General features: G+C 56.2%; 1 protein-coding gene across 3 annotated transcripts in view; it reads right to left on the bottom strand.

Moving 5' to 3' along the window:
- ARHGAP26 (Rho GTPase activating protein 26) overlaps positions 1-13,920 on the bottom strand; it is a 108,505-nt gene that overhangs the window by 58,365 nt on the left and 36,220 nt on the right. For all 3 annotated transcript variants that reach the window (XM_033073193.2, XM_033073195.2, XM_033073196.2), the window contains exon 11: positions 12,761-12,839. In XM_033073193.2, the coding sequence (XP_032929084.1) occupies positions 12,761-12,839 (79 nt within the window). The remainder of the gene's footprint in view (positions 1-12,760; positions 12,840-13,920) is intronic.

The raw sequence follows: 13,920 nt of genomic DNA, 5'->3' as shown, positions 1-13,920 counted from the left end.
CTTTGGGGTGACACTGGGCTGGGGAAAAGAAAAGGAAAAGGAAGCTGGGGGTTGGAAGGGGAACTACAAAAAGATGATGTTGAGTAATTTCATTTTTATTTCCCCATTTCAGGGTCATGCTGTTGCCCATGGTTCTCATTAACAAGACAGGGGCTGGGATTTCCTTGTTTCATTTTAAGTCCCATTCACTTCCATTTCAGGTTTAAAATCCAAACCTAAGCTGCATCCCTTGGAGATGAAATTCTGCCCAAGGGCTAAAATCTAGAGGAAAGGATTGTCCAGCTGCTCAGGAGGAAGAGGGATTTAAGGGAAGCACTGGGACCAGCTGCCCTGGTTTGCAGAGAGGAGAATCTCCATTGAAGGAGGATTCCAGCTCCATGCCCTGACTGGAAGATTCCACCCCACGCTCCTCTCACTGGTGCTGGGACGTTCCCTTCAAGCCAGACTTTCCATGTGGGCTCTCAGAATGGGCCAGAATTCCCTGGTGTCCCTGGGGGAGCTGGTGTTTGCAAGGCCCAGAGCAATGGGAGGAAATGCTGCAGTGTTATGCAATTTCCTTGTGATTCATATTCACAAATCCTCAAAACAGCCAGGAACGAGTCTTTCAACTTCCAGCCCAGAAGATGCACAAGCCCAAGGGGTATAAATAGCTGTGATACCCCCAGAACTGGTGGCCCCAGTGGCTGGGACAGCCTGGGAGGCCGTGGAGGAGCACACACACCCCACAGCAGTGCTCTGAACCCTTTTGTAAGGGCAGAGGGGCTGGGGGGCAGAGCTCCAGCTGGACCCTGGCCACTCTGACTGACTCAGCTGCTGCTGGGTGTCTGCAGCACCCTGAGCATCCCAGAGCTGACAGACAGACAGACAGACAGACAGACAGAGAGACAGAGAGCCCAGCCCAGCAGGGAGCTCTGAACATCCCCTTGCACAGCTCAGGGAGCTGATTCCTCTGGGTGCCTTCCTCACTGGACACCTGCTGGGCCTGATGGTGTCCCCAGTGTCCCCTGCAGGGCACAGAGCAGGGCTGGAGCTCTGGCACCCACAGATCCCCCAGGATGGGGCTGGGGGACACCCTGAACGGAGAGGAGAGGAAGAGAGGAGAAGAGAGGAGAAGAGAGGAGAAGAGAGGAGAAGAGAGGAGAAGAGAGGAGAAGAGAGGAGAAGAGAGGAGAAGAGAGGAGAAGAGAGGAGAAGAGAGGAGAAGAGAGGAGAAGAGAGGAGAAGAGAGGAGAAGAGAGGAGAAGAGAAGAGAAGAGAAGAGAAGAGAAGAGAAGAGAAGAGAAGAGAAGAGAAGAGAAGAGAAGAGAAGAGAAGAGAAGAGAAGAGAAGAGAAGAGAAGAGAAGAGAAGAGAAGAGAAGAGAAGAGAAGAGAAGAGAAGAGAAGAGAAGAAGAAAGAGAGAGAGAAGAGAAAAGAGAAGAGAAGAGAAGATAAAAGAGAGAAATGTCCCACGTGGACCCTCCAGCCCTGCCCCTGACTGGGACACAGCCCTGGAGCAGCAGCCCAGCAAAGCTCATGTACACAAAGCCATTTCCTTGTTAAAAGCAGGATACCTGGCAACCCTGATGAAATCAGCCCCTGTTTCTGGCTCTGCCTTATCAACCCTGTTCTATTTCTGTCTCAGAGCCAGGTTTTCGTACTACAAGCAGAATTTTCAGAGCTAGACTACACAGTGCTGTGGTTAGAAATAACCTTCCTTGCTCTGGGATATAGATAGGAGCATGATCTCTCCCAGCCCACATCCCTGCAACCCTCTGAGCAGGAGGGGAGGAAAATCACGCCTTGCTTCCCAAGGGGAGCACTTGGCAGGGCAGCAGCAGCCCAGTGTGAAATGCTGGTTTATGTCATGCAGACGAAGCTGTTCCTTTGGAGGAGGGTGGCCAGGGACCCTGGCAGCTCCTTCCTTCCTTCCTTCCTTTCCTCCCAACCGACTGTCATCACAGCCAGACTCATCTCCCACCTCGTGTCCCCCTTTCTCTCTCCTGCTCCTTCTTTCCAACACAAACCTCAGCTTCAAACTGACACCCTGGGCCTGATTAAAGGACAGAAGAGAAAAATCCATCAGGAATCAAGGGGGGCTGGGATCCTCTACATGGGTCTTGCTCTTGTGTGTCTGGGAGCTGAGCTAAAGGATGGCTCTAATTAAAAACAAGCCCACATTTTATTCCAAGTGCAGGCATTCCCAAGGGCCCCTGGAGCCGAGGCCAGCCGGGCTCCCTGCCAGCCAGCTGGGCTGCTGAGCTCAGCTCGGTTATATAACCCTGTTTGTCACCCAAGGAAACATCACCTGGCTCACAGCGAGGCAGAAATCACCTGGGTCAGACCAGCAAGTCCCCGTGGCTCCCTTGAGGAGGGAATGCAGCAGCAGCCAGGCTGGGGCTGTGTGGGAGCAAAGGGAGCAGATCCACAGCAATAACACAGCTAAAGGTCAGCTGCTCCAGCAAAATACATTTTTGGAATAACTGAAGCGCCCAGAGATTCCCAGAGCAGCGTTTCTAAGCGAGTCCAGCGGAGCAGACATGTTGGGATCGCTCAAACAACCGATTAAAAGTGAAAACTTGTGCTGCTCTGAGCTTCCCCCAAGTTTTCGAGGATGCTTGAGCAACAACTGCATATCCTGGCGGGCAGCTCTGCCTGGAGCCCGGCCAGCACACACGCCCTTCCTCCTCCCTGCTGACGAGCACGGGCTCCCAGCACATCAAAACCAGCCTAAATTTAAATGACAGTGTCATCTTTATTTTTAAAATAACTGTAACAGAGCTGTGCCTGTGCTGCTCTGTGAGAGCTCTGGGTGCTGTGCACAGGGCTCCGTGCCAGACTCACACCGAGTCCTGCACAGCCCTGCAGCTCTCCAGGCTGGGACATCCCTGGGCTGGGAGCCCTCTCAGTGCCACTGCACACCTGGGGACATGCACAGAGCCTGGGGGAGCAGCACCAAGGGGACACGGTGCCATCACACAGTGCCATCAGACAGTGCCATCACACACAGTGCCATCACACAGTGCCACCACACACAGTGCCATCACACAGTGCCATCACACACAGTGCCATCACACACAGTGCCATCACACAGTGCCATCACACAGTGCCATCACACACAGTGCCATCACACACAGTGCCATCACACAGTGCCACCACACACAGTGCCATCACACACAGTGCCATCACACACAGTGCCATCATACACTGCCATCACACAGTGCCATCACACACAGTGCCATCACACACAGTGCCATCACACAGTGCCATCACACACACTGCCATCACACAGTGCCATCACACACTGCCATCACACACAGTGCCATCACACACAGTGCCATCACACAGTGCCATCACACAGTGCCATCACACAGTGCCATCACACAGTGCCATCACACACAGTGCCACCACTCAGTGCCATCACACACTGCCATCACACAGTGCCATCACACACAGTGCCATCACACACAGTGCCACCACACACAGTGCCATCACACAGTGCCATCACACACAGTGCCATCACACAGTGCCATCACACACAGTGCCATCACACAGTGCCATCACACACAGTGCCATCACACAGTGCCATCACACACAGTGCCACCACTCAGTGCCATCACACACTGCCATCACACAGTGCCATCACACAGTGCCATCACACACAGTGCCATCACACGGTGCCATCACACACAGTGCCATCACACAGTGCCATCACACAGTGCCATCACACAGTGCCATCACACAGTGCCATCACACACAGTGCCATCACACACTGCCATCACACACAGTGCCATCACACAGTGCCATCACACAGTGCCATCACACACAGTGCCATCACACACTGCCATCACACGGTGCCATCACACACTGCCATCACACAGTGCCATCACACAGTGCCAGCACACACTGCCATCACACACAGTGCCATCACACAGTGCCATCACACACAGTGCCATCACACTCAGTGCCATCACACAGTGCCATCACACACAGTGCCATCACACACAGTGCCATCACACAGTGCCATCACACAGTGCCATCACACAGTGCCATCACACACTGCCATCACACACTGCCATCACACACAGTGCCATCACACACAGTGCCACCACTCAGTGCCACCACTCAGTGCCACCACTCAGTGCCATCACACACTGTGCCATCACACACTGTGCCATCACACAGTGCCATCCCTCCTCTCCACAGGGATTTCTGTAACCCCAGGGGGTTTCCTGCACCAGTCCTGGCATGTGGCACAAGGTTCTCTCCTGGACCCACTGGGCTTTAAAGGCTCCTGGGGTCCCCCTCCCAGACTGCAGCAGCAAGGTTATCCCTGTGCACACAGGGCCTGAAATTCCTGGGAAACCCTGAGCTCTGCCTGTACCCAGCCAGGGCTGCCAGCACTCACCACCCCCCTGCTGCCAGCCAAAAACCAGAGAGACAGCGTGGGACATGTCCAGCTGCACCCTGCCATGGCCTAAGCCTGAGCCTGAGCCCAGTCCTGATCCTAAGACCAGTCCTGATCCTGCTCCTGAGCTCAGCCTTGCTCCTGAGCCCAGCCTTGCTCCTGAGCCCAGCCCTGATCCTGAACCCAGCCCTGATCCTGAGCCCAGCCCTGCTCCTGATCCTGAGCCCAGCCCTGCTCCTGATCCTGAGCCCAGCCCTGATCCTGAGCCCAGCCCTGATCCTGCACCCAGCCCTGCTCCTGCTCCTGAGCCCAGCCCTGCTCCTGCTCCTGAGCCCAGCCCTGCTCCTGATCCCAGCCCTGATCCTGATCCCAGCCCTGCTCCTGATCCCAGCCCTGATCCTGAGCCCAGCCCTGCTCCTGATCCCAGCCCTGCTCCTGATCCTGATCCCAGCCTTGCTCCTAATCCCAGCCCTGCTCCTGAGCCCAGCCCTGCTCCTGATCCCAGCCCTGATCCTGAGCCCAGCCCTGATCCTGAGCCCAGCCCTGCTCCTGATCCTGATCCCAGCCCTGATCCTGATCCCAGCCTTGCTCCAAATCCCAGCCCTGATCCTGATCCCAGCCCTGATCCTGATCCTGAGCCCAGCCCTGATCCTGATCCCAGCCTTGCTCCTGATCCCAGCCCTGCTCCTGATCCTGCTCCTGCAGAGCCCATCTCCACACACAGATCTGCCAGGAATGACAACCGAGGGTGAACACAGAAATAAAATCACCAAAACAACAGAGTCCAAAATCCTTCTTATGGGGCTGCAGCTGGGAGAGGAAATCCCCTGGGTGAGGGATGGGGCTGGGGCTGCAGCAGGACAGTAAATCTCTGCCTAAAACCAAATACAGAGCCCAACAGAGCAGCAAATAATGGAAGGGGCTGGCTTTGAGAGTCATTGTAGCATGAACCATTTACTTTAATTTTTAATTTAAAGTAGGAAACAACACTCTAATAGTCTATTTAAATTGGCAGGGAAATCAGTTCTCCCAACACGGAGCTATTCCCTGAATTTCTACGTGTTTGTTGAATCGCCTGATCAAATAACTCAAAGCAGAGGTGACAAAGAGGGAAGTGAGAAAGCTCCCTGTGCTCTGTCCCTGCAGCTCTGTGCCTGCCTGCTGAGGTGAAGGGTGGGCAGTGAGTTCCCACCAAAGCAGGGATGAAATGCCAGCACCCTGCACCCTCCCCTGGGGCTGCTTCACCTCTCTGGGCCCAGGCTCACAAACAAGTTGCTGCAAGCAGCTGCTCCATCCTGTTCCACATCTGTGCTGCAATCCAGGGTCGATGATCCCGCTCCCCACAGACCCAGCCTGTCCCACCACACTCACCTGCAGCCTGCACAGAGCCAAGGACACACCTGCAGCACAGCAGGACTGTGTGCTGTGCCATGTCCTGTGTGCTGTGCTGTGTCCTGTGTGCTGTGCTGTGTCCTGTGTGCTGTGCCGTGTCCTGTGTGCTGTGCTGTGTCCTGTGCTCCAGGAGCAGCCCTCACCCCTGAGCTCTTCCCAGGGCATCAGCAGGGACAGAACACAGCTCATCAGGGACTGCCACCAGGTCCCCACCACAGCCAACACCTCCCAAAGGCAGAGCCAGACCCAGCTGGTGCTGGGACCAGCCAGCCCAGCAAAGCCAGGCTTGGACAGGCAATTCCAATTCCTGCAGCCAGGCCCCAGGGAAGAGCAGGAATGCATTACAGACACCAGGAGCTATCCACAGCACACACAGAGCCCTGCTCTGCTCCTGACACCCCCACAGCACAGCTGCAGCAGCAGGTCACACACTTGCCAAAGCTGGGTGGGACAGCACTTCTAGGTGTGTGAAAGCAAGCCAGAGAGCTCTTTTCTCTTTTAAAAATTATCTGTAATTCTCCTCTGAGTATTTCTCTCTTCCTAAGCAGGGGACAAACCCCAGCAGCCACAGTGACTCCAGCTGGGTGAGCCACTGAAGCAGCAGCTGCTGGAACCAGGAATAAAAGCCTGAAGTCAAAGCTTAAGACCTCACTGGCTTAAGTGCTTTAAAAGCAAAATAAAAGCTTACAAACCCCATGTAAAGTTACTGCTATTACAGGCTTAAAGGGTTACCAAAGAGGAGGGAGAGGAGGGAGCAGTGGCAGGAGCAAGAATCCAAGAAAAAGAATCTTTTGGGGCAATAATCTTGAGCTGTGGATGCAGAAAAAGCCAAGAGGGGCTCCCCTGGGGCAGTTGGGTCCCAGTGGGACTCACCATCACCCTGGCTCCCACACTGGAGCTGGCACTGATGCTCCCAGAGCATGGACAGCTCCAGTTCAGGGAAAGTTCTGGGTTGTCTGGGCTGGGGAACAGACCAGAGGCAAAGAGAAGCAGCAAACAATAGCAACTTAGACATTAAGAGTGGGCAGAGTGGGGGAAAAAATGTTCTGTTCAGTAAAGAGACAGACAGGGAGACGGAGAAGCAGCAACAGGAATGACTCAGGTCATCGAGAACAACAAAAAAAAATCTGCTATAAGCAAACAAACCCAGGCAGGATGAAGGCCATGAAAACCTGCAAGACAGAAAAACATCTCCAGAAAGCTGACAAAAACACGTCTGTGGGACTGAGAGCACAATCAAAACCCAGCATGAAAAAGGCTGGGGGGGAAGCAGCCACTGGAGAGGCAGGCAGGGAGCAGAGCTGGGAGAGCAGAGCAGAGAGCACAGCCACCCTCCAGCACTCACCCACAGCTCCCTGGGCACAGACCAGGCTGTGTGTGTGTGCCACACAGCTCTGGGGACAGCACCTGCCATCCTCACAGGCAGGGATTCACTTGGAAAGCAGATGTGCAGCCCCAGTGAGCCCCAGTGCAGGATGAAGGGCTGGGAAGGGGAGCAGTGGGTGCCAGTGGAGGATAAAGGGCTGGGAAGGGGAGCAGTGGGTACCTGTGAAATATAAGAGGCTGGGAAGGGGAGCAGTGGGTGCCTGGGCAGGATAAAGAGCTGGGAAGGGGAGCAGTGGGTGCCTCTGAAATATAAAGGGGTTGGGAAGGGGGCAGTGAGTGCCTGTCCATCCCCAGTGCAAGATAAAGGGTTGGGAAGGGAAGCAGTGGGTGTCTGTGCAATATAAGGGATTGGGAAGGGGGGCAGTGGGTGTCTGTCCATCCCCAGTACAGGATGAAGGATTGGGAAGGGGGGCAGTGGGTACCTGTGCAGGATAAAGGGTTGGGAAGGGGAGCAGTGGGTGCCTGTGCAGGATAAAGAGCTGGGAAGGGGAGCAGTGGGTGCCTCTGAAATATAAAGGGGTTGGGAAGGGGGCAGTGAGTGCCTGTCCATCCCCAGTGCAAGATAAAGGGTTGGGAAGGGGAGCAGTGGGTGCCTCTGCAGTCCCAGTGAGCCCCAGTTCAGGATAAAGGGCAGGGAAGGGGAGCAGTGGGTGCCTGTGCAATATAAGGGGCAGGGAAGGGGGGCAGTGGGTGTCTGTCCATCCCCAGTACAGGATAAAGGGTTGGGAATGGGAAGAGTGGGTACCAGTGCAGTCCCAGTGAGTCCCAGTGCAAGATAAAGGATTGGGAAGGGGAACAGTAGGTGTCTGTGCAATGAAAGGGACTGGGAAGGGGAGCAGTGGGTGTCTGTGAAATATAAAGGGGTTGGGAAGGGGGGCAGTGGGTACCTGGGCAGGATAAAGGGTTAGGAAGGAGGGCAGTGAGTGCCTGTGCAATATAAAGGGTTGGGAAGGGGAGCAGTGGGTGCCTGTGCAGTCACAGTGAGCCCCAGTGCAGGATAAAGGGCTGGGAACGGGGGCAGTGAGTGCCTGTGCAATATAAAGGGGTTGGGAAGGGGAACAGTGGGTGTCTGTCCATCCCCAGTGCAGGATAAAGGGCTGGGAATGGGAACAGTGGGTACCTGTGCAGTCCCAGTGAGTCCCAGTACAGGATAAAGGATTGGGAAGGGGAGCAGTGGGTGCCTGTGCAGGATACAAGGCTGGGAAGGGGGGCAGTGAGTACCTGTGCAATATAAAGGGTTGGGAATGGGAGCAGTGAGTGCCTGTCCATCCCCCCACAGCCTCAATGGGACTGAAGTCCTTCAAGTGAATTTATTTTCTGAATGAGCCAAAATAACAGGAATGCCGAGGTTGAAAGCGCTGGAGCGAGTTCAAAAGACAACGTTTCCACTGGGAAATAAATCTCTCACCATTTTGTATAATTAGACAAGGGAAATGAAAAACAATTTCAGAAAGAATTCCCAGAAGCAATATCCCAGGAGGAGGCGGGAGTGTGCTGGGCAGGAATGTGGGGCTGGGCTCTGCTGCCACTGCCACACAGCCCCGGTGGCAGCAGGGCTGAGGGAGCTGCAGCACCTCTGACAGATGTTCTGTCAGGGCTGAGGGAGCTGCAGCACCTCTGACAGATGTTCTGCCAGGGCTGAGGGAGCTGCAGCACCTCTGACAGATGTTCTGCCAGGGCTGAGGGAGCTGCAGCACCTCTGACAGATGTTCTGCCGGGGCTGAGGGAGCTGCAGCACCTCTGACAGATGTTCTGCCAGGGCTGGGGGAGCTGCAGCACCTCTGACAGATGTTCTGTCAGGGCTGAGGGAGCTGCAGCACCTCTGACAGATGTTGTGCCGGGGCTGAGGGAGCTGCAGCACCTCTGACAGATGTTCTGCCAGAGCACAGCTGGGCCAGGAGCACAGGGGAGCCCCAGAGGCACATCCCACCATGGCTAGAGTGACCCAGAGTGACCAGAGGTCCGTGGGGAGGAGCCAGGCAGCCCCTGAGGGGTCACAGAGTTTGGGGCTGTGCTGGGATTGGGGACACAGCTGGGAGGGGAGCACTGTGCCCACTGTGACAGCACCAACAGCTCAGGGGTCAGAGCTGTGCAGAGCCTGGGGCAGGGAGGGGACAGCCCAGGGGTGCTGAGCTCACTCACCCAGGGGTGCTGTGCTCACCCAGGGGTGCTGTGCCCGGTCTCAGCTGCCATCTAGTGGGGAGCAGCCACGGGCTGGCACCAGATCCAGCATTGCTGGGGTGGGAAAAGCCCTCCCAGCCCAGCCATCCCCACCCAGAGCACTCAGTGTCACCTCCAGAAATTCCCTGGGCACCTCCAGGGATGGGGATCCAAAGCTCCCTGGGCACTTTCAACCCACAGGGAAATTCCTGCTGTGTCCACCCTGAGCTCCCTCGGCCCAGCCTGAGCCATTCCCTCTCCTGTCCCTGTTCCCTGGGAGAAATCCCAAATCCCCCTGGCTGTCCCCTCCTGGCAGGGAGTTGTGCAGAGCCACAAGATCCCCCTGAGCCTCCTCCACACTCATTCACCACACCCTCACCTAAACGCTTACCTTGTTCTTTGCCACAAGACTCAGCCTAATTTGTGCCTCTCCTAAAGCCAGCACAGCCTCCATCAGCCAGCCCAGCTTTTATTCCTGACTCGGGTCCCAAGGCACTTTCAGAATCGCTCTGACCTCCACCTTACCCATTTGCAAACTGCATCAGCAGAGGAGAAAACCCGTAAGAAACTGATCCTGAGTATCCTAACAAAACCAAATAGCACTGCTCCTCATGGAGTTAGCAGTTTCTCCGGTTTCCAGCCTCTGCAGCATGGAAGAAAACCCAAAGTCAACACGGGGGCTTTATCCAAATGAATAACAAGTGGTAAGAGTTAACGGCGTGATGAGAGCTGCTGGAGGCTGCTCTGCCTGGGAGACACAGTAAATCTCCTCAAGTTGTGACAAATGTCTTGGCTAATGCAGCACATTCTATGTTTAAATCTCACTAAGATGTAATTTGACATTTGGGTTTACTTTTTTCATTATAATTAAGAAACAAACTCCAGTCCGCGCTAATCTCTCCACAGCCCGAATCTGCACACGGAATTACCAACCCCAGCGTGCCAATCCTTCCCCAGCCCTGCAGCCAAATCAGAGGAAAACCACACATTCTTTCCAGTAGGGCTCTTTGGTTACAGAAACACAAGCACAGGATGGATATTTCCAGGAGCCCAAAGGTGAAATGCTCATCCCTTGCTCAAGGAAATCCCTGTGGGAAGGTAACACGGAGATAACACACTGCTGCAAGGTAAGAACCCAAACAGCACAGCCCACAGCTGCACTTGTGATGGATGGAGGAGGAGAACTGAGGACAAGGAGCTGCCTCATGTGTCAACACACACCACCTTCAGCAGCAAAGTGTGTCCTGGATCCATTTCCAAGCAGGCTGCATTCCCACTGCTCCCACTCCACACCTGGAAGGGCAGGGTAAGGCACCAGCAATTCAGTGCCACAGGTATTGCATTACTGCACAGCCACAAGCCCTGCTGTGCTGGCTGAGCCAGCTGCCCTCACCTCAGCTGATGGGCAGATAGGGGAGAGCAGCAGGGTGCAGGCACCACGACCTGTGTGCTTTGAGGAGCTCTCACAACCAGATTCTGGAACAGGATAATCCAGGCAGTCCTGCCCTGGTTGCTCCATAGAACCTTTGGCATGCACAGCTCTTTGGAAGCGCCCAAACTCTGTGTCTGCACCTCTGCAGGCTGGTTGTGATTAGTTCTGCACCCCTGCAGGCTGCCTGGGATCTGTTCTCACCCCTTCAGCCTGGCTGGGATCTGTTCTGCACCCCTGCAGGCTGGCTGGGATCTGTTCTGCACCATTGCAGGCTGGCTGGGATCTGTTCTCACTCCTGCAGGCTGGCTGGGATCTGTTCTCACCCCTGCAGGCTGGCTGTGCCCCTGGGCTGCATCCTGCTCACAGCACCACTCAGATGAGCAGCAGCAATGAACATTTTGTTTCTGGGGCCACCAGAATCAAGGCAGGGGTTCCTTTAGGAGGGATCAAGACATCTGGTACCTGGAGGTGGAGAGGGCTGTGCCCCCACAGCTGCCCCAGGGGAAGAGGAGCAGGCTGGTTCTACCAAACAAGAGCCCCTTTTCAACAGGTGACAGAAAAAGGGAGCAGAGGCTGTCACAGAAGCAGAGAGTCATGGAATGATTTAAATTGGAAGGGCCCTTAAATCTCCTCCAGTCCCACCCCTGCCCTGGGCAGGGACACTTCCACCAAACCAGGTGCTCCAGCCCTGTCCAGCAGGGATCCCTGTGCTGGCTCTGGAGCAGGGATGGGGCAAGCACAGCTTCTCTGGGCAGGTCTAAATCAAACAGGAGGTTCAGCCCTGGGCTCAGGAGGGCAGGGAAGCTGTGGGCTGGAGCCCAGGCAGGCTGTGCCCTCACAGGCTGTGCCCTCACAGGCTGTGCCCTCTCCTCCCTGGGCTGCTCTCACTCCTCACTGGGAACACCTCGAGCTCCCTGCTCTGAGCACAGGGCTGCAGCAGAACCCTCCTGTCCTACCTGAATTACCTGATGGATCTATGACTCCAGGCTGGGTCCTGGCTGCAATCCACCCTGCAATCCCTTCCCTGAAATGCAGGGCAGCACCTCCCACACGCAGCCTCCTGATCCCCAAAGTTCTGCAGCTCCAGAGCCCAGCCCTGGACCAAACCCCAAGGTGCTTTCCATGCCTCTCCTGGCTTCCACCAGCATCCCTCCCACAAACAAGAACCTCTCCATGGGTCTGGGGGAGGTCTGCTCAATCCAGGATCGGTGTGTGGGAGCAGGCAGTGCTGGGATGGGACACCCCTGAGTGCCAGAGCCGGGCTGCAAACACCACTCCAAAGCCACAGAGGCTGTCACAGCCCAGCCCAGGCTGCTCACACGGCTTCTCTTCACACCCCAAATCGCTGCTGGCCAGAGCAGCAGGCACAGAGCCCACAGGTGGCCTGGGCAGTGCCATGGGACAGTCCCCACACCAGGCTGGCACCAGCCCTGCCCTGACCCAGCGCCCCAGGGACCCGCTCAGCTCCGGCCAGCGCTCCCCAAGCTGGCAGTGAGGCTTGCAAACGCATTCCAAAATAAAAACCAACAATGAGCTCTCTGCAGACCTCCAGAATCCCCTCCAGAGGTGAGGAAGCCTTTGGCACAGCAGGAGCAAACACAGGAACAGGGGCCACACCACTCACACGAAACCTCCAACTCCACAATCCTGCAGCAGACCCCAAACGGCTGCCAAGGCGTCACAGGGCTCCAAAAACCCTGGAAATCTCCAACGTCTTTTCTTCCACCGCTCTTTTTGCCATGTTTTCCTTTCAGCACGGCAGAGCAGCATGTTTGTGCTGGCCAAGCCTTCCCTCCTCCTCTGCACCGCACCTCCGAGCAATCCAAGCACGGGAGACACTGTATTACCTCAAATATTTAACCAAGGGATTAAAGGATTCTCTTGGCAGGAGGCAGGAGCTGCCCCACGGATGCAGCTCCTGCTGTGGCTGGCAGGGAACAGCCTGCCCCGGGCTGCTGAGAGCTCCCCACATCTCTGCTGCTTTCCATCCCCAGCGCTGCTCACCGGCTCCCGGCCGTCCATGGCCTCCATCCACAGCCTGCGCTCCTCCTCCGACAGCGCCTGCATGGTGATCACCCCGGGCCTGCAGGGGGGAAGCACAGGGGGCACAGATGAATTTTTCATGAGAGGAAGAGGGGAGGAGGACAAGCTGCTTCCCAGCCGTGCCCCAGCACCGGGAGGGCAAACGCCACGGGCGTCCCTGCAGGGTCCAGGGTGGGCAGAGAACACCAATAATCCACAATTCCTGGGGGTTTGTGCAAGAGCTGGGTGCCAAATTCCTCCTCTGGCCCCCAGCCAGCCAGCTCACCTGCACTGGGTCACACAGTCCATGAAACAGCAGGAGAAGGCAGGGAAGGGGACACGGGAAGGGGACATGGGAAAGGGGACACGGGAAGGGGACATGGGAAATGACAAGGGAAGGGGACATGGGAAGGGGACACGGGAAGGGGACACGGGAAGGGGACATGGGAAGGGGACACGGGAAGGTGGCATGGGAAGGGGACATGGGAAGGGGACACGGGAAGGGGACAAGGGAAGGGGACACGGGAAGGGGACATGGGAAGGGGACACGGGAAGGGGACATAGGAAGAGGATATGGGAAGGGGACATGGGAAATGACAAGGGAAGGGGACATGGGGAGGGGACACGAGAAGGGGACACAGGAAGGGGACACGGGAAGGGGACATGGGAAATGACAAGGGAAGGGGACACGGGAAGGGGACATGGGAAGGGGATATGGGAAGGTGACACGGGAAGGGGACATGGGAAGGGGACATGGGAAGGGGACATGGGAAGGTGACAAGGGAAGGGGACACAGGAAGGTGACACGGGAAGGGGACATGGGAAGGGGACAAGGGAAAGGGACATGGGAAGGGGACATGGGAAGGTGACAAGGGAAGTGACAAGGGAAGGGAACATGAGAAGGGGACACGGGAAGGGGACATGGGAAGTGACAAGGGAAGGGGACATGGGAAGGGGACAAAGGAAGGGGACATGGGAAGGGGACATGGGAAGGGGACATGGGAAGTAACAAGGGAAGGGGACATGGGAAGGTGACACAGGAAGGTGACACGGGAAGGTGACCAAGCAAGCAGGAGCCCCACACACCCCAGCCCCCCCAAGTGTCACCACCCCAAGCACAGGCCCACAGAGACCTTCTGCTG

The sequence above is a fragment of the Catharus ustulatus genome, chromosome 15 (genome assembly GCF_009819885.2).
Source record: "Catharus ustulatus isolate bCatUst1 chromosome 15, bCatUst1.pri.v2, whole genome shotgun sequence".
Classification (NCBI taxonomy): domain Eukaryota; kingdom Metazoa; phylum Chordata; class Aves; order Passeriformes; family Turdidae; genus Catharus; species Catharus ustulatus.
This window is presented reverse-complemented; position numbering and strand designations above follow the sequence as displayed.